Below are 21,973 nucleotides of genomic sequence, written 5' to 3'. Positions count from 1 at the left end.
ATGGAAAGAACTGTCAGTGAGGTTAAAAAGTGGGGAAACTATTGATAAGCTGGAGATGGCACTTCTGGAGGCTGAGAGGGTAAGATGGAGAGCAGTGCTGACACGTCTCACTGCTATCGTGCAGTCACTGGCACTTCGAAATTTGGCTCTAAGGGGACACACAGAAACACTGTTCACACCATCAAATGGAAATTTTCTCAAAGAGGTCGAACTTATGGCTAGATTTGATCCCATTATGAAAGATCACCTTAACCGTGTCGAAAGAGGAACAGCAAGTCAAAACAGCTACCTAGGCCATCATGTGCAGAATGAGCTGATTGATTTGTTGAGCAGCAAAATTATATCTTCTATAGTGGATGACATCAAGCAGGCAAAGTTTTTTTCTGTAATTCTGGACTGCACCCCAGATATAAGTCACACAGAACAGTTGTCAGTGGTCATTAGAGTGGTGTCACTGATGGAGAAGCCCCATATCAGGGAACATTTTATGGGATTTATGGAGGCAGAGGAGTCCACAGGCCAGCACTTGGAATCCATGATCCTGACGAGACTTGAGGAGTTGGGAATTCCTTTTGAAGACTGCAGAGGACAGTCATATGACAACGGGGCAAACATGAAAGGCAAAAATAAGGGAGTTCAAGCCAGGCTCTTAGAAAAGAATCCCCGAGCTCTGTTTGTGCCATGTGGAGCGCATACATTGAATTTAGTTGTGTGTGATGCTGCTAAGGGATCTGTTGATGCTATAAGTTACTTTGGTGTCCTGCAAAAGCTCTACACATTATTTTCAGCCTCCACCCAAAGATAGGCCATACTGAAGAACCATGTGAGCATCACCTTAAAGATGTGGGCAGAAACAAGGTGGGAGAGCAAGGTCAAGAGTGTCGAGCCCATGAGGTACCAGGGAACTGCCGTGAGAGAGGCTTTAATTGAGGTGAGAGACCACACCAAAGACCCTGCTATAAAGGCTGAGGCCCAGTCTTTGTCTGAGGAGGTGGGGTCATACCGCTTCAGCATCTGCACGGTTGTTTGGTATGACATGCTATCTGCAATACAGCATGCCAGCAAACTCATGCAGTCTCCTAGTATGGATGTGGACCTAGCTGTGAGTCTTTTGAAGAAGACTGAGCGAGATCTCCAGAGCTACAGGGCAAGTGGGTTTGTGAATGCACAGATGCCGGCCAAAGACATTTGTGAAGAGATGAATGTGGAGGCTGTTTTAAAACAAAAAAGGCTGAGGTCCACAAAGCGGCACTTCTCATATGAATCACATGATGAGCCTTTCAGTGATGCACTTAGGAAGTTGGAGGTTGGATTCTTCAACGTTGTCATTGATGCAGCCACGTCAGCCATTAAGGAGAGATTTTCCACATTGGAAAATGTGGGAAAGAAATTCTGGGTTTTGACAAATTTCCCAAGTCTTGCAGGTGAGGAGCTGGCAGAGCAATGCGAGGCACTAGGCAGCACACTGCACTTTAAGGGGCACTCTGATGTGGACAGTAGAGAGCTTGTGCAGGAAATTAAGAACTTCCCTGAACTGCCATCAAAGACCATGAGCCTCCTTGAGCTTATCACTTTTATGCATTATACGGATCTATCGGAGATCTACCCCAATTTTTGGACTGCTATCAGGATTGCACTTACTCTGCCAGTCACTGTGGCTCAAGCAGAGAGGAGCTTTTCAAAACTAAAGTTGATCAAGTCATACCTGAGATCAACCATGTCCCAGGAACGGCTCACTGGCCTTGCCGTCATCAGTATCAATCACTCAATAGGGGAGCAGATTTCATACGATGACATCATTGATGATTTTGCATCAAGGAAAGCCAGAAAAGTCAGGTTTTCTGTTCTTAGTATAAATTTCTCTTTAAGAGAAATGTTGTTATAATAAAATATGACTGTTTGTGGATAATTTTGTGGGGGGGGGCGCTCAAAGGTGGTCTCGACCAGGGTGCAATTCAATGTAGAACCGCCACTGATTATATTCTCCATCTCTGTCTGGTTTTGGCTCTGTAAAGTGAAAGTTGCAGCACATTGTGCAATGTGATAAGATCACTGGCTGCCAGTTCACTTCCATCTAAGACCTTTATTCCTCAAGACTGTGAAAACCATGCCAGATCCTTCTCACCCTGGTCACTTTCTGTTAGGGATGGGCAATACCACTTATTTTATTTTCGATCCGATACCAAGTACTTTTTGGCCAATATTGGCAATATCGATACCAATACTGATACCTCTATTAAACTGAATTTTTACGAATTCTTTGAATAAAAGGAGTAACTATATTATTACTTACATTTTGTATATATTTATGGGCCTTAACAGAACATTATTAGGCTGCTTTGTTTACCTTTTAAAAAATAGTTATTATAAGTCACATATAAAACCTCAATTAACCATAGATATGGTTACTATTACTAAAACCAAATTACCATATGGATACTACAGTAATGCTGTAGTAAAACCATGGTTAATAGGATTAAAACCTGGTTACTACAGTTGTTGTTACTATGGTTAGTACAACATTACTACAGTAAATCCATGGTAAGTTTTCATAAGGGTATCATTAATGAATGAGGATTAAAGATTGTTATCAATTTAGAAACATCTCTGAATTTAAATAAACCTGAAAAAATGGTCAAACAAGCAATTATAATGCATGTCATGACTTGGTTTGTCATTACTTAGTGTTAATAACTCCAGATGCGGTTTTCCTGTCATTACCCCAGGAAAACACTGCTCCCTCTTTGAATGAGCGCTATGACTGAAAGGGAGAGCGCTGTCTGACTGTTAGTGTATTTTAGCATTTCTGTGCATCAAGATGAGTGGAAGAAAAAATAGTTCATGCAACAATTTGCTCGTACGGTTATTTTCTTTCCACTTTGAAGCTTATGAGATGCATTAATATTCATGTAATCTAATCTAATACTCAGATCACTTGTTAAAAAAAAAAAAAATCAGAATCGATACTTTTATGATCAATATTCTTGATACCACATCAGTATCGGAAGTACTGATACTTTAGTATTAATCCACCCATCCCTACTTTCTGTTGCAACATCTACCCTCTCAGCAGAGACCATGACCGAGAGTGCTAAAAACTAGGGCTGATCGTGAACTCCACCCCCACCCTCTCCATTTTGTTGCGTTGGTTATAGTTATTGTGGTTGTGGTTTCTCCAACTGCACCAAGATAAAAAAATATATATATATATTTTATAATTGGAAAATAAAAGTTATGTTTATGCTCTCTTTTAAATTGCCACATAAAGCATTTAACTGGATTCCACAGGCAAACCTCAGGATCACCACTTGAACTATATTTTACCACACGTATCATAACTCACTATAACTTACTAACTTACTAAAATAAAGCTAGAAAAAAGATGCTGGAAACACAGCATTAATTTTAACATATTTTTGTATTTCTTGATTTAAACTTATTGTTTAATTGATGTTTTTTGCTGTCAACAAGCAAACATAATCAAACAGGACATTTGTTTATATGAATACAGAGTTTCATCTCTGTATTTCAAACATTTATGCTCATTTAATTTAAAGTTAGGCCTGATAGGTCATATACCCTGACAGAAACAATAGGGGCATCACTGTTAACAGAGCTGCTGAGATCTCTTTTCACCCCAATTGACATCTGTGCCGCTCTCCATTCAAGACTCTTATTTTGAAGAAATTAACCAGTTGTACTGCCATCTACTGGTTGTCCATTGTGCTGTTACTGCTGTACCATTTTGTTCAGTTCCAGCAGAAAGATATACGCGGAGCACATGGCTGCATCTATGTCTAACAGATATTTCCTTTCACGTATTTCCTGAGACTATTCACAAGTAAGTAATATGAAGTTGATAATTTTGACATTTAAGCACAATTTTATTCTATAGAGCACACCTATTAGTATTTTAAAGAGTTATTTTGTGAAGAAAATTGCAAGAGCACTCTGCTTGCAAATGATGTCATATTTGAGTTCTGCCTGTTGCTCCTAATGCATGTGGATTGATATGTTTAGTTCTGTATATGCAGTTTTGCAAAAGTTCAAGATAAATCATGCATTGAGAGACTAATTTCTAGCTTTGCAAATGAGACATTAATGATTGTAAAATATCTTAGAAAAAAAGGATTGTAAATTTTAAACAAATTGAAACTTCAGCAAAATGAGTTAAAACTAAAAACTGCCATTGAAAAATGTTGCTTACAGTGAAGTAAGGAGCAAAAAGTAGCACATTTTAAAAATAAGCATACAACATCACCCTTTCACACCAACAGAGCAACCACAATTCACAACTTCAGCGAAGCCCCTCCCAAAGAATTTCACTTATAAACACTGGAAATGTTCCAGTGGTTTTACAGATGACATAAAGTGAAACAACTTCTGAAAAGTGTAACTGAAGTGTACTGACAAACTATTGGAGATTATGAAGTCTGTTAAAGAGGAGATTGAAGACTTGAGTTATCAAGAGCCACAGATAACGAAACATGAAGATATTGAGGAACAAAGATGTCCAGGTTGGTTTCCATTTTTAATTCTCCATAATGACTACTGAGAAACATTAAGGTAAGTAGATCTGGCAGCTGTAGTTGGATAATCATAGCAGTAAAACTACAGTAAAAAAAAAGAAAAAGAAATACTAGAATCTACATGAGAATGACAGAACTAATATATAGCATATCAGTGGTCACATAAAATAGATAGCTGCATACTTCCATTCAATTGATGTTCGGTTGTATATGTTGTTTCATGTTGGTCACAGTGCACTATGTTCATTTTAGACCTGTTGGAAGTGAAAGAGGAAAGTCAAGAACTGAAAGATGTGGATCAGAAACACCATCAGTGTCATAAATCTGACTACTTAGGAACTGGTGAAAAGTCTTCTAATTGCTCACAGACTGAAAATAATTTCTCTCAAAGAACAAGAGATAAAAATTATTACACATGCCCTCAGTGTGGAAAGTGTTTTGTACTAAAAGGAGATCTACAGAGACACCTGAGAATTCACACCGGAGAGAGACCTTTCACATGCACGCAGTGTGGAAAGAGTTTCAAACATAAAGGAAACCTTAAAAGTCACATGCTAATTCACACTGGAGATAAGCCTTTCACATGCCATCATTGTGGAAAGAGTTTCACAAAAAAAGGAGATCTAAAGAGGCACCTGAGAATTCACTCTGGAGAAAGACCTTTCACATGCACTCTGTGTGGAAAGAGTTTCACACAAAAAGTACATCTTAATAGACACATACAACGTCACTTCGGAGACCATTTCACCTGCCCTCAGTGTGGAATGAGTTTCACAAAAAAAGGAAACTTTGAGTGTCACCTGAGAATTCACACTGGGGAAAAGCCTTACGCATATCTTTAGCATGGAAATAGTTTCACACAAGCAAACCATCTCACAACACATCTGCACTCTCGATTAAAGGGAGAGTTCACCCTAAAATGAATATGCTCTGATCATTTACCTGCCCTCAATCCATCCTAGGGAGCAAGCAACCATTGAAACAATGCTAAGTCAACATTGATGAGTTGGCGTAATTTGTATTGAATTAATGTTGCAAGGTGATGTTGGTTCAATATCACTTTTGCGCCATCAGTTAATGTGATTGAATCAGTGTTACAGTATGATGTTGATTCTACATCACTATTGTTGAATCAGTGTTGAAATCTCAAGAAATCAATGGCAATGTTGTTGAATCAATGCTACAATCTAATGTTATCACTTTTTTTTATCACTTTTGCACCCTCAGTTGAAGGGATAGTAAACTGGCAGGGCGGAGGGCAGGGCCGGGTCTAGATTCCGCACACCCGGCCCCTTATCCCAGAGAGGGATAAAGGCCAACTGGAAGCTGCTCCATTGGGGTGGATGGTAGTGGCGAGGACTCTACTCCGGCACATTCGTCCTCCTCCCCGGATTTCAGCACCAGTGTAAAGGGATTAATGGAAAGGAAGGAGGTGAGAACCGGCTTGACAATATAAATAATATTTTAATTATAAACTGAACCAAAAATACAAAAACACAGGTGTCGGACAGATGTCCGTAAATCTCTGTCTCTCGCACTGCAACTTCCAGTCTGCGTTTATCCCTCTCTGAGGCTTGATTAGCCTGATTAGGGGCCGGGTGTGCGGAATCACGACCCAGCCCGCCCTCCGCCATGCCACATACACCCAAAAATTTTCATCATTTATTCATCCTCCTAGCATCCCAGATGTGTATGATTTTCTTCTGCAGAACACAAATGAATATTTTTAGAAGAATATTTCAGCTCTGTAGGTCCATACAATGCAAGTAACTGGGTACTCAAATTTTGAAGCTCCAAAATCCCCATAAAGAGAGCATTAAAGTAATCCATATGACTCCAGTGGTAAAATCCATGTCTTCTGACACAATATTATAAGTGTGAGTGAGAAACAGATCAATATTTAAGTAATTTTTTTGTCATATGTTCTCCTCCCTGCCCAGTTGGGGGTGAAATGCACAAAGACTGTGAATTACCAAAAACAGAAATAGGAGAAAGTGAAGGAAAAAGAACTTGCATATTTATCTGTTTTTCACTCACCTATCATATCACTTCAGAAGGTATGGTTTTAACCACCAAAGTCATCTGGAGTACTTTTATGCTATGTTGTATACTTATGTGCCTTTTGTTAAATTTTCAAAGCACTCCCAATGGCGCTAGCCTGCCATTGGGAGCAACTTGGGGTTCATTGTCTTGTCCCAAGGACACTTCGGCATGTGGAGTCATATGGGCCAGGAATTGAACCACCAACCCTGCGATTAGTTGATAATCCGCTCTACCACCTAAGCCACAGCCGCCCAAAATTGGCACCCATTCACTTGCATTGTATGGTGAAATTCGTAAGAAAATCTTAATTTGAGTTCAGCAGATGAAAGAAAGTCATAAACATCTGGGGTGGCATGAGGGTGAGAATTAAAATATTTGGGTGAACTAACACTTCAATGTTGAAATATTGTTGAAATTTCAACATAAACATCAATATTAATGTTACTGAATCAACGTAACACTGCAGTGTTGATTCTGCATCACTTTTGTTGAATCAACATTGAAATTTTAACATAAAATTAACGTTAATGTTGTTGAATCAATGTTAACTCTGATGTTGAGTCTACATCACCTTTGCACCTTCTGTTAATGTTTATGTTGAAAAATGTATATTGTTTAAAATTGTTAGAATGTGCACACTTGCATCCTGCATTTGTGTTGAAGCGACATTGAAGTATCAACAAAGACTCAAGACATTTGGTGAAAAACAATTACAGAAATGAAAACGACTTTCACAAAGTATGTAGAGTTTATTTATGTTCTTCACAAAAGTAAAAAAAAAAAAAGTTGTTGCTGGAGGCACCAGAGGAACTGCTCCCACACACGCTAAATCAAGGCATCTAAAACAGAATAGATCAAATAGAAAGAAATTAAAAAACAGTAAAATTAAGATCACTGAAACAAAATGGAAATTTAGTTTGAACAGTCCAGTTGAACACTTTTGACAATCGATCTTATAGGTTAGTCTGCATCTAGGACCCGAAGTCCTGCACATTTTGGGTGTCTCCCTGATTGAACACACCGGATGCTACTGATCTCGTTATGACCTGGACCGGTGTCATAAAAGAAAAATATCCAAAATGTGCAGTGTGGCAACAGACAATAATGAAAATAAACCGATTAGCCACAACATTAAAACCATCCATCGTGCCGCCAAAACAAGTGCCAACCCGCATCTCATTCTTCTCACCACAATTGTACAGAGTGGTTATCTGAGGTACTGTAGACTGTCAGTTCGAAGCTGTCTGGTCATCTAGTGAGCGGCAGTTCTGTCGATAGAAATGCCTTGTTGATGAGAGAGGTCAAACTGACAATGTCTATGGCAGTGGTTCTCAACCGGTGGGGCGCGCCAAGAATTGAGGATCTTTGCAAGGCAAAGCAGGCTCAGGTCTCACATTAACATCACCTACCAGCAAGCTTCTGTAAAAAATGCAGATGATGCCTACTATTAGGCCTAGTAATATTAAAAATAATAAAGCATAAATTAATATCAGAGGTCTGGTGCCCAATTCCCAATTATAGCAATAGCCTAGTAATGATAATAGGCCTACTGATGATGATAATAATAATAATAATAATAATAATAATAATAACAACAATAAAGCATGTAACCTCATAATCATATAGCAATAGCCTAGTAATGATGATAGGCCTACTACTACTCATAATAATAATGATGCCTGCAAGCTCACATTAGAAGTCTGGTGCTACTGCCAATTATAATAATAATAATAATAACAACAATAAAGCGTGGGGCGGGGCGGGGGGCACTGGGGCCCAAACTGCAATGAACCAGCTTTGGGGGGGCCCAGCTTGCAAAAGGTTGAGAACCCCTGGTCTATGGTAACCGCTCTGTACAAATGCGGGTTGCTGCTGTTTTGGCGGCACAAGGGGGACCTAAACAATATTAGGCAGGTGGTTTTGATGTTGTGGCTGATCGGTGTATTTTCATTATTGTCTGTTGCCACACTGCACATTTTTGGAGTTTTTTTTTTGCTTTTATGACACCAGTTCAGGTCATGGAGCCTCTACTAACGAGATCAGTGGCATCCGGTGGGTTCAATAATGGATACACCCAAAATGATCAGTGTATATGGTTTTTACTAGATTCTTTTAATAGTATCTAATATATTTTCTTCCTCATTGTATTGAGAGAATCCTCATAAGATCACCTTTGTTTTTTTGTAAGAGATGTTGATTACAGTTGTTTTTCAATTGCTTAAGCGAAATTTTGAAAACAGGGCCCAGTTTTTCAAACCCTTTTCACACAATTAGCACAACACTACACAAAGTAGCACAACACCTCAGATAATTTGCAAAATGGAACACTTTTGTCAAAACTATACAATGTCTTATAAAAACCTTATTTTGTTGTCATAACATAAACCCAACCATCAAATGGTCTGATTCTGTTTGAATCAGTTAAACACTCCTGTGCTCAACCGTAAACACTTTTAGCATTTACACAGAGAAAGTGTCAAAATAAATTCACCAACACCACATGACACCAATTGTGCAAACTAATGAAAATATTTATTTTTATGTACTCAAGTCAGTCAATACTTTACATTTCAACAAAACATTCATAACAATTTTTTTTCCAGTTTTCTTACAGTATCGCTGAACGTACTATTGTACTGTAAGCTTACAGTAATACTGTTACATAAATTACATATCCAGTTCAGTACCGAATAAAAAAGAAAAATAACCTAAACATCTCTCCGCCTAGCTGGATCTGGCCACAGGGCCTCGTCAACATCACAGGCTATATTTTCATTTGCAAGGCAATGTGGGAAGAATCTTTTGGAGTGACAAATCCACCCTTGTATGGATGCTGCTTCAATTTGATCACATGCTTCCTCCATAGCTTGAATGAGGGCCATCTGGACAATAACCTTCCACCGCCATGCTGAGAAGAACTCCTCGATGGGGTTTAGGAAGGGGGAGTATGGTGGAAGGTATTGAACTGTAAATTGTGGGTGTTGATGAAACCAGTTTTGGACCAGAGCAGAGCGATGGAAAGCTACATTGTCCCTGATGACAATGTATTTTATCTGGTCCCTTTGGTTTGCTGCTGTGATAATGTTGTGTAATCTGTTTAAAAATGTAAGAATGAGGTCAGTGTTGTAAGGACCCAAGTTGGCATGGCAGTGGAGGACCCATTCTGTGTAATGGCAGCACAAAGGGTAACGTTACCCCCACGTTGCCCTAGTAAGTGGTTCTCAACCGGCGGGGGCGCGCCCCCGGGCGCGAGTAGGCTACGATGGAAGGGAAAAAAAAAACTGGAAAAAATATTTTTTTGGGCACATTTTTTTTTATCACTAAACTACTGTCATAAAAAGTTATAGTTTTGTATATACATAACTCCTGAATAAAAATTTAAATGTGTTTGGACTGATTAAAAAAAAAAAGTTTTTTAAATTTGATTGGTTTGTCGATAGTGAGCGCAAATGCAGGTGATAAGCATAAGCGGTTTCCTTAAGCGAGTCATTGATTCGTTCATTCAAACGATTCGTTCAAACGCCGATTCATCAAGAATGAGACAGATGTTTGTGAATGGGTCATTGAATCTTTGACTCAACCGATTCGTTCACAACACTGAATCATTCAAAACACGATTGAGTATTGCTGTGAGATGCGCTATGGCTATGCTGTGTATGGCAAGCCGTTTTAACATTTAATCATTTTAACCTACTAGTCTCTATTTTCATGCTACTAGTGCTTATTTTTTAGATACTAGTATCTATTCCATTAAGTACTAGTACTTATTCATTAGCGACTAGTGCTTATTATTTAGGTACTAGTGCTTATTCAACAGATATTAGTGCTTATTCTTTAGGTACTAGTACTTATTCAATAGATACTAGTACTTATTCATTAGATACTAGTCCTTATTTATTAGATACTAGTACTTATTTATTAGATACTAGTCCTTATTTATTAGATACTAGTGCTTATCAATAAGCTACTAGTACTTATTCAATAGATACTAGTACTTATTCATTAGTTACTAGTACTTATTCATTAACTAGTACTTATTCATTAACTAGTAAATATTCTTTGTTACTAGTAAAAATTTTTTTTTTTTGCCATTGACTTCTATGGGGATCTGTCATTTAGATATCAACTATTCAGTTCTGACTAGTATCTATTCCAATTGTGACTAGTACATATATATTAGATACTGGTAGTTATTCTTTAGGTACTAGTACTTATTTTTTAGATACTAGTACTTATTCATTAGCTACTAGTACTTATTCAATAGATACTAGTACTTATTCATTAGATACTAGTACTTATTCATTAGATACTAGTACCTATTAATTAGATACTAGTACTTATCAATTAGCTACTAGTACTCATTCAATAGATACTAGTACTTATTCATTAGATACTAGTACTTATTCATTAGATACTAGTACTTATTCAATAGATACTAGTATCTATTTATTAGATACTAGTATTAATTCCAAATGTTACTAGTAAGATTTTTTATTTTACTAGTAAGATTTTTAATTGAACTATACAGTGGCCGTTCTGACTAGTCATAACATAAGACTAGTAAAAAAGCAGTTGTGACTAGTAAGATAAGAATAGTTACTAGTAACATCTGGAATAAATACTAGTATCTAATTAATAGGAACTAGTATCTATTGAATAAGTACTAGTAGCTAATTAATAAGTACTAGTATCTAATTAATATGTACTAGTATCTAATGAATAAGTACTAGTAATATTTAAAAAGATACTAGTCAAAATTGGAATACTTACTAGTCATAAATTAATAGATGATATCAAAACAGAATAGCTACTAGTATCTATTAATTTGCAGATATCTTCAACCTCATAAGGAACTAGTAAGGAAATATTAGGAGATATCTTCTTTCAAGCAGATTATTACATAAACATGAGTACTCTCAGCCATCCAATCAGAGTTCATATGGTAATGCAGGCTAAACTACGGCAATAGAAGAAGCTGATTGGTTAAGGGGAGAAAAGATGCGTTTAATATGACTTTTACATATAGACCATACTAAAGACTTAACTGCCAATAATAAAATCCAAACAACCGGTTCATAATTACCAGCCAAACAACCACAATCCAGAGATTGTGACTTTTGGAGAGCATTCATAATTCACATAAAAAAATTTGGATAGTCTGCGTCTGATATGCGATTGAATGTCAAAATTAAAGTAGCATGCACTATGTTAGGCTACATGCCTATTCATTATTATATTTTTTATACTGCTCACTCGCACACATGTCTGCAACACAAGATTTTCATAAAGGTAATAACTTGTCATTTTGGTCTGCTTGGGTTATTTCACGACAGATTTGGTAAGATTTCATAAGGTGACTAGTTCACAGTTCCAATACGTTTTTTTATTAGCCTATTCAGCAATAGTGTAAAAGGCCGGTAAATAAAATACAACCTTAACATTGTAAACACAATAAACATGTAGGCTATGCGAATTTTACTTCCCCTTACTTTATGACAAATCCTTCAATAAATGGTATTCAGAAAACAAGATTTAAAAAAATAAGTAGCCATGTAGGCTATAATAAAAAATATACAGTAGCCTAAAGCCTTTTGTGCTCTTTATTACAAACAATATTTAGCCTATTTAAACGCCAAGGCTAAACGAATTTATTTGTATCGAAACTGAAATTGTACGCACGTTGGGTTCGCGCATCTCTCATTCGGTCCAAAAGTTTCCATATTTGCAATGTAACATTTGCATCTATTAATATAAAGTCGAGTCCCAACATAGGCTAAATCCGCAACTTCACATCAAGGGATATGAGTTTGACTAACCGGCACAGCCTTTATATTTTAGGCTGACAAATTAAATTAAGCAACTTTTTATGTTTTGTTGACTGTTTTATGTGGTCTCATGAAAGTGCGTAACTATACCACAAATTTAATTTATCGTGCCATTTATACACCAAAAATAGTTTTTGCATGTAGGCCTAGCTATATGATACGCAGTTTTCACGTGCATATGATATGGCTACTGTAATACAGCCTACGCACGCACTCCACATCCCTAATCCCAAGAGATTTGCAGTGCGTAGCATATGCACGCAAAAAAAAAAAAAAAAAACTATTTTGGCGTAGGCCTATACATAGCACGAGAAATTAAAGTCGTGGTATAGATAGTCTACGCACTTTCGACATCGTGTTGCAATGCCATGCCAGAAGTGAACTGATAATATTGTGTGAGCGTGCGGCGCGGCGCCATCACTGGATTTGTTCCTCAGGGAAATAACTTAATACACTGTCATTAGTCATACAGATAATATGACATCATTCGAAAGAGTAAAATGTATATTTTTATTTGTGTACATTCAAAATGACTACAAATCATGTCATGCCTTTGAAAAATAAAGAAAACATGCTTTAGCGCGTCTCGGTCTCTTTGAACATCTTTCTGGCGCACACCAAAAATTAACCAAAATACAGCAATAAACGCCTTCTTGGCGTGTCTATACTTCTGAAAGTCAACATTTAGATTATTTGAACAAAGTTAAATGCATTATATTGGCCTAAGTCACTTTGGAATAAATCACAGCGTGTTTCATTAACCTATAAAAAAAACGTGACTTTAGTTTACAGTCCGGAAAATACAGTATCTGTTATCAAATTATTTCACACACCCCCCTTCACTTGAGATCTGCTGGTCTACACCAGTCTATGGTCTCTACACAGAAGAAAATCCCTGTCTACTCTTCCCCGGTACGGATTATGTCTGGTTGTTTGATGAGAAAAAGATGAAATATAGTTGCAATAAAGGCGTTAAGAATCCGTACAAATGCAGCCGGCTTTTATTCTGCTGTGCGGAACTGATGAAGGAACAATTTGATCTTCAGCTGATAAATCAGAGGAAAGGATAGTGTCTAATAAATAGGTACTAGTATCTATTGAATAAGTACTAGTAGCTAATTAATAAGTACTAGTATCTAATTAATAGTTACTAGTATCTAATGAATAAGTACTAGTATCTATTGAATAAGAACTAGTTTCTAATGAATAAGTACTCGTATCTATTGAATAAGAACTAGTTTCTAATGAATAAGTACTAGTATCTATTGAATAAGTACTAGTATCTAATATATATGTACTTGTCACAATTGGAATAGATACTAGTCAGAACTGAATAGTTGATCTAAATGACAGATCCCCATAGAAGTCAATGGCAAAAAAAAAAAAATAAATGTTACTAGTAACAAAAGAATAGTTACTAGTCACTATTGAAATAAGTACTAGTATCTAATGAATAAGTACTAGTAACTAATGAATAAGTACTAGTATCTAATGAAAAAGTACTAGTAACTAATAAATAAGCACTAGTATCTAATAAATAAGGACTAGTATCTAATGAATAAGTACTAGTAACTAATAAATAAGCACTAGTATCTAATAAATAAGGACTAGTATCTGTTGAATAAGTACTAGTATCTAAAGAATAAGCACTAGTCACTAATGAATAAGTACTAGTACTTAATGGAATAGATAGTATCTAACAAATTATTAAATGTTAAAACGGCGGCAGGAGTTCAGATTCTGGTGTGCTGGTATTTGTGTGCAGTCCAACTTTTCAAACACATTCTTTGACATTACATTCACTGCATGTGTACTTAACAGTTAGTTAGTCATGTGCCTCAACAAGTAAAGTCATAACATAATGAATGATACATTTCATATATGACTTAATATATTAACCATATAGAATTTGTATTAGTTGTTGATGCAGTAATCATCAATTAATGGTTTAGTTCTTCATGAGTCATACATTAACATATGATTATCGGTGCATTTGTTAAACATTAATTAATGCATGCTCCCGTATTGTAAAGTGTTTCCATTTAGGAAAGTATAGTGCTAATCTGGTTTTAGGATTTGTGCATTGATTAAAAACAATCTGAGGTGACCTCTGTGTTTAAAGGTTTGATGAAGGTGACGAAGGTCTGTAGAATGCTCCAAGCAATCACAAAAAATCCTAACAATCACAAAAATAACACCAGAAATTTGCAGTATTTTTTATTTTATTAACTGAAAGTAACGGCGCGGCACGTTACAGGCTCACGCGAATGATGAAATTGTAATTGTTTACATATAGACCAAAAAGAAAGATTAATAACTGAATTTACACAAAAGACAGTTCAAAAGTTTATATGTAATGCTTGTGGAATGCAGTACAGTAAACCTATGTATTACAGATCTATTTACAGCATAAACAGATTAATGTGAAAACCAAACAATACAGAAAACAGCTCTCATACAAAAATACAAAATAGGGTAGGCCACAATGAAACACTGCCAAATTTCCATACGTTAGCTTTTAATGAAGAGGGTGTCATTCTGATTTTGCGCTCATCATGCGTCTGTTAATGCGCACGCCAGACTGTCCGGGCGTTACGCAGTGATACACAGAACCGTTGGGTAAAGGGGTTATAGTTGTGCTTTATTGTGAATAAAACCACTATTGACCAATCAGAATCAAGGACAGGAACTAACAATTTTATTATATTTATACAACAGTTAGTTCTGGTCCCTGAATCTGATTGGCTGAGGTCTTTCCAGCCATGCGATGTTCTGCCAGTATCTCCACAGGAACCGTTTCACCGGTTGTATCACTCCTCTAACGCATTTCTCACAGCAAGTTTCATGGTGGATGAGCAAATCCACCATTTTTTTCAACAGAATACACTTGTCAATCTCTCTTTCTACCAAATACTCTACATTTATACTACACTTAATAAAGTAACGTTTCGGAGTTGATAATGGATGCTCGGGCTCAAACTGTTAAACTGCTAACTTGAGATTTGTATAAATGCCTAATTTATTTGAATCTGTGGCGGAAGGAAGTAGTTTCGCACAAAAGAGCTTTCTTATTTTTTTACACAATTGTGCCATCAAACTGTTGTATAAATGCAATGTCACACTTGTGCTGATATGGAGCCAAAAAGCACACAGAGTGTGATATTGCTTACTTAAAATGTCACAATTTGCATGGTAATAACTTCAAATTAATATATGTATATTTTCCAGATTGCCAATGCTGCAACCATGGAAGAGTTATGTCAGGCAACTGAGTGTATAACAGAATACCTGGCAAATGCAGGCAGTCTTCGAGCTATAAAACGCCTCGGAGACAAGGATCAGCTTGTAGACGATATTTTAATGTTCCAGGTTGTGAACAGAGTCCATGGCCCACTTGAACGGTAAGAATGATATAGAATGATCATGCTTTCGAGATTAGTTGATTCAATTGCACTATCAGTTTTGATATTTCTTAATGGCCACATACTTGGACAGTAAGGCAGATTTAATTTACTTTTATTATATAGTTTAATTTACATTTAGTATGCCATTCCAAACTTATTTATTTTTTTCTGCCCATTTTTGTTTTTTACTTTTTATGTGTGATTTTCTTGTCCTCTCACATCACTGAAATTTCTAAAACCTGAAATATTGATTAGTTTGTTTTTTTCTTGTGACGAGTGATCAGTGAGAAGAGTTATTGCACTTGAATTGATACTCTTGAATAGAGGTCTCTTCACATAATTTCCATAAATTAATATTTATTATAAATTATTATATAACTGTAATTATATATCGACCAGTAAACTATACAATTCTCTACAGGCTATCATAAATAACAAAACCTTATCCCATGAAAATGTGACAATTGTTGTTTGAAAAGGACAAATAATACGTTTATGCACTATATTTTAAAATGAGGATCGTTTTTATAAAACTATTTTTTCTTTTTTCTTGAAGACTCCGGGAGGGCCTGATGACTCTTGGCCTGTTGGATGCTGTTGTTAAACACAAAGAAGCCTTCAGACCCCTTTTCTGCAGCCCACAACAGCCACTTACTGCAGACACCCTTGAAGACTTGTTTAATATTCGCTACTCAGTTGCTGGAAGTAACAGCATACTGCTATAACTCACTAAAAAACTAATAAGCAAAAATTAAAATGATTTGTGTATTAGTTGTTAGTCTTAATGAATAGTAAATTCAACAAAACAATCTGATCAGCCAAAACACAGACAATTAGTATGGGTGTATTTTAATGTCAATTTAGATTTGTTTTACTGGTTTTCACACAGTGGACGTGGAGGGTTCAGCTAAACAGATTTGCTTTATGTAAGAAAAAATATTTGAAGGGATTTTTTTTTTTAATTTCAATCAAGGTCAGTCACATCAGACCACAAGGATTAATATGTATAAATGTGTAAAATTGTTAAATAAAATGTATGTATATATATATTTTTTTTAAAGAAAATCCTAAATACCTGATGAGACGCATATTTCCATCCATGTGCCACAGACTGTTTGGATATGGCACATAATATGTTCTTCTGGCCACGGCAGCACTCCATCTACGTGCAGCTGTTGCTGGGTCAATGTTCGTCAAAATTACTCTCACTCTCTGTCGTGATTCCAGCAATCCCTCTGCTCGCAGCAATGCTCTCATCATCTGTGATGTTTTGGTATGCAAATAATTACACAGAGTTTGATTTACACCCAATTTCACAGACAATGCTTAAAGGATTAGTTCAGCCAAAAATGGCAAAAATTAGCCCATGATTTTCCATCATTAAAGTGTTCCACATGGCTTTGAGGGGTTAATAAAGGCCTTCTGAAGCGATGCGTACGTGTAAGAAAAATATCCATTTTTATTACATGGCTTGGTTGAATTGTAATGTAGAATGCGGTGTGTTATTTCTTGATAACAGACCGTTGCCATGAAAAACAGAGCGTTGCCATGGACACAGTTCTGTTCACTCTGCAGGACAGCTATCAATCCGAAAGCAATACAATATTTTTTAAATCAATAAACTCCTTTTTAAATCAATATTTTGTCAAATTATTGATTTATTTGGTAGGTAGCCATGTAAGAAGCGGGATAATGTAGAGCGATGCGGTTGTTATAGCGAATACAACCCCTTCAGGCTGATTCAAGACACCGACGCGAATCAGCCTGTCGGGGTTGTATTCGCTATAACAACCGCCTGGCTCTACATTATCCCTTAACACATTACAAAGTAAAATTCTAGCTTCCGGCCAAACGCACATACATAGTCTACTTGCACCTAAACGCAACTTAGTTTTAAATATGGATATTTTTCCAACACAAACGCATGGCTTCGCTTCAGAAGGCCTCACCCCAGAGCTGTGTGTAGCATTTTAATGATGGATGGGTTCACTTTTATGATGGATAGAAACAGCCATTCATTGCCATTATAAAGCTTGGAAGAGCCAGGACATTTTTTAATATAACTCCAAATTGTATTCGTCTGAAAGAAGAATGTCACATGAACCTAGAATGGTTTGAGGGTGAGTAAATCATGGGCTAATTTTCATTTTTGGGTGAACTACCTAGTCCCAAACTATAATGCATGTTTGAAATTATACTGAAAGCAACTTATCTCACGATACACAGTAATATTTTTTGTTTTATAAGGCACATTTATAAAAGCTACTTAATGTCCTAATTGAACTAAGGCCAAATTCTGGCTTTATCTAATCCATATCTGTGAAACCAGGTGTTATACTTGAAAAACTTGAATAGTTCACCCAATAAAGAGTATTAACTTACACATGTTGCATACCTGTATTACTCTCTCGTATTTGTATATGCATGTTCATAGTTTGCAATGTACAGAGATTTACAAGTCACTTTTTTTTTTCAAATTATTGCAACACCTGCGTGTGACTGGTCAGTGGATTCTGGCTAACTTAAACTGCTCTGATATGAACTGCATACTAGAACACTACTCTTACTCTGAATCTAAAAAGTTCACATTTAAAGTAACAAAATGTAAAATTACAATAATAATATACAACAATATAGAGATAAAAAAGTTTGGTACTACCTCATTGCCAGATCTGGGATATAACCCATGAAGTCGTCTAATGTGCTGTTCCAACTCCTCATCAGTCAACGATCTTGACATGGAATTCCTAGTTGGCAGCCCTAGAGCTTTTGTCCTCTTGTATAAAAATGATGCCGAACATCCCAAAAGTTGGGCCATGCGCTTGATGGTGTAGCCCTGGGTCACCAAGAATTCCAGCTGTTGTCTCGTCACGGTGATCTTAGGTCTCCTCAGCTGACCTATGGATATACACACACTGTTAAGCAAAATTGACTAAACAACAATTAATGATTTATTGTGTGAAATAAATATTTAAACACAAAATTTTACTTGAGAATATACAAATCATGTTTTAACAGAAACTATGAATAATAGTAATGCATTTTGTCTTGTGGCAGTGATAGGATTTTGGTTTTTATGAAGCATAAATATGTAATATGTGCCAATACCACAAGACAAAGTTCTGAAGCTGATGTAGGGACACCTAAATATCTTTTATTTTATTGCCACATTTATTTTTGAATACATTCTTGTATTCTCAAATGTAAGTATATGAATACAAAACCTTAAAAAATATGTAAAACTCTTAAAATTATTTTTATTTACAGCTAGTTTCCATTGAACTAAAAAAAAAAACAGCAAATGCACCAGGATTATACAAAATTTGGGTTGTTGAGATTAATATAAACTGTTAATTCCTTTTCTTCTTTAATTTTGTTTTTTAATTCCTTGCTTTGCATAAATAGTGTAATTTGATCTTAAATGTCATTATGCATGTATATTTCAACGTCTAATAAACACATTTAGACAGGTATTGTTTACTGGGGAACCCTGTAAGAACAGAATGTTTGGTAGCAGGGGCGTTTCTAGACTTTTATCAGTATTGGGGCAAAAAGCATTGGGCTCCCCTAACATTTTCCAATTTCTTGAATAATAAATACTGTGCATCAATAAAGTACTGTATGACTTCACTAGCTCAAATTATCTGCATAATTATAACTAAACATGCATTTTAATTAAATCGAAACAATGACATCATGACAAATTTATATGCATTTTTGAACTGCAGAATCTCAAGACTCTGCCTATTTGATGTATTTATCGTTGGGAATTACATTATTGTAAAAAAAACAATTGAAAACTCATTGATAACAATAAGAACAAGTTTGTTATGTTAATGTATTCAATTCAGTGCTGTTTATTTCCTTGCAATAAAAAAAGAACTGCATGTGTTCACATATAACAAGTTTTTATTTTTTTTACCTATTTACATAAAATCACTAATTGAACTTTTTGAAAATAATATTAAAGGTAGCCTACCACCATGCTGCAGAGAAATACTGTAGACTAACGTTATACAGTGGATATTAAATTATTCCTGCATTCATGTAGGCTACTGTAAGGAGGTATTTGCAAGGCATTAGTTCATAAAACCAAAGTTCTTCCACTGTTTCAGGAGACAGCATGCCTTCAATTCTTCTTAAATTCAATAAAGTCGAATCAATGGCATTCAGATGTGCGCTTCCTAAGATTCCATGTCCATGTGCTCTTTCTACATGACTGCATTTTCTGCAAATTTGTTCAACAACCTCCGACATGTTGCACCTTAATTCTTTCTCCTCTTCTCCTTCCGTTTCCTGTCATCTCCCCTTAATATGCAGTTGGTTCATTAATATTCAAAATATTATTTGCATACTGATTATTTAAATAGTACTAGTATCTATTAAGGTAAGGATATCTTTGATCTAAAATGTTACTAGTAACTAAAAAATAAGCACTAGTTCTATTTTTTCTTAACAAGTTGGGTATAATTAAATACTAGACACTATTGGAATAAGCACTAGTATCTAATAAATAAGGACTAGTATCTAATGAATAAGTACTAGTATCTAAAGAAAAGGCACTACTACCTAAAGAATAAGCACTAGTATCTAAAGAAAAGGCACTAGTACCTAAAGAATAAGCACTAGTAGCTAATGAATAAGTACTAGTACTTAATGGAACAGATACTAGTATCTAAAAAATAAGCACTAGTAGCCTGAAAATAGAGACTAGTAGGTTAAAATGATTAAATGTTAAAACGGCTTGCCATATGCTGTGATCTTTGTTTGGATTCATCGGATCTATTTTCGCTGCTAAAATAGACCAAAACAGTCATTATTTCGTCTAAAATGTAAGTGACTTAATATTATTAACTTGTTTGTTGAACTGTCATATGAAATCAGTGTCACATTTTCAATCGTGAGGTGATGGTAAATTAAGTGATGGTCAATTGTCAGCTCTCTTGGTCGTCACGTATGTTGCTGAACTGTATTCAGATATTATAAATATAAAAACACCACATTTTGAAATTTAACTGCAGTATGTCAATTTAGTTTATTTGTGTGTGCTGCGCTCATAGACTCTAGAAAATGGCGCTCATTTGTTTGATTTCAACCTGTCTTTGCAAGGCCGCGAAACTCATATTTTGCTCCTTGCAGACAAAGTGCACGCCTTCACACAAAAACTAGCCTCTGGCATGGCCGCATCAGTCGAGGGAACTGCGACATGTTCCCCAGCCTTGCAGACTTTATCACTGATGCAGGCACGTCACACGATTTCTCCTCCCTATTTCAATCAGCGTCTGAGCACCTGTCAGCAATGAGAAAACAATTTGCGACGTACTTTAAAGAGGATTATCGCTCTTTTGCGTGGGTTCGAGATCCGTTTGTGTGCACAGCAAACGAGCTATCAATTGATATGCATTTAATATAGCCATAATTCTCAATCAGTTGTGTCTTGAGCCCACTATCAAGGTTACAAATAGTGTGAATGCAAAGAGAACTGGGTCCTTTTTCACTCGGTTCACTTTTTGGTCCACTTATAGGGGTCTGAGTTTGGTTCTTTTAAAGAGGACCCTTAATCTCTTTGGATTTACCAACATAATGACTATTATGTTTGTCTGCCACAGATGCATTGAATGTGCAATGATGTGAAGAATATTAGCGTTTGTCTGCCGCGAGCCTGCGGCTGTGTTGCAAGAGATGTGAAGAATGTGAGCTGCTCTCTGAAGGTGATTTATTTGGACACAAGCAGGTAAACCATAATACTTATGATCACAAGCCTGCAAAGACATGTATGTCATAAATAGCGGTTCACAATTTGATATGATTGCATTCATATTCATAGCGAACCGCGCCGGAGTTCACATGAACTGTACCCCACCTTTTCAAGTGGACTCCGGTGTGGTTCGCTGGTGAGCACCAGAGTTCGGAAAGACACGTTCACACCACCCAAAAAAATGAACTCTGGCATCATTTGGGCCACCTGGAAGCGGAGTTACGGCCACTGACCGCAAGGGGAGAAGGGGCTCCTAACTGACCGCCTGGAGCGGTAAGGGCTGCTGCCAGGGGCGGAGGAGTACCCTACCAGCCGCTGAAACGCATTCGTGAATGGGGAGTGGCTCGCTGCCAACCGCCTGGAGTGGGAGAACTGCTGCCAAGTGCGGGGGAGACCCCTTCTGTTCCCCGAGAA

General features: G+C 36.5%; 1 protein-coding gene across 2 annotated transcripts; it reads left to right on the top strand.

The window, feature by feature from the left end:
- The first annotated feature begins 3,760 nt into the window (after nt 1-3,760).
- Nucleotides 3,761-18,084, top strand: LOC127644576 (G2/M phase-specific E3 ubiquitin-protein ligase-like). Of its 2 annotated transcripts, XM_052127811.1 has the most exons (4): nt 3,761-3,841; nt 5,757-5,961; nt 15,626-15,798; nt 16,358-18,084. In XM_052127811.1, exons 2-4 carry the CDS (start codon nt 5,947-5,949, stop codon nt 16,524-16,526), a joined length of 357 nt encoding a protein of 118 aa, XP_051983771.1. In that variant the 5' UTR covers nt 3,761-3,841; nt 5,757-5,946; the 3' UTR covers nt 16,527-18,084. The 2 variants fall into 2 exon arrangements, with proteins under 2 accessions (XP_051983771.1, XP_051983769.1); XM_052127809.1 differs by lacking the exon at nt 3,761-3,841 and having other exon boundaries at nt 5,377-5,961.
- Nucleotides 18,085-21,973: the final 3,889 nt, after the last annotated feature.

This window comes from Xyrauchen texanus, chromosome 6 (genome assembly GCF_025860055.1).
Source record: "Xyrauchen texanus isolate HMW12.3.18 chromosome 6, RBS_HiC_50CHRs, whole genome shotgun sequence".
Lineage (NCBI taxonomy): Eukaryota > Metazoa > Chordata > Actinopteri > Cypriniformes > Catostomidae > Xyrauchen > Xyrauchen texanus.
The sequence above is the reverse complement of the archived record's forward strand: the minus strand, read 5'-3'. Positions and strand labels throughout refer to the sequence as shown.

What these genes read in the sequence shown, in the direction of transcription:
- LOC127644576 (XM_052127811.1), top strand. An exon ending in GTCCATGGCCCACTTGAACG is followed by an intron (nt 15,799 to 16,357) that starts GTAAGAATGATA and finishes TTTTTCTTGAAG; the next exon opens with ACTCCGGGAGGGCCTGATGA.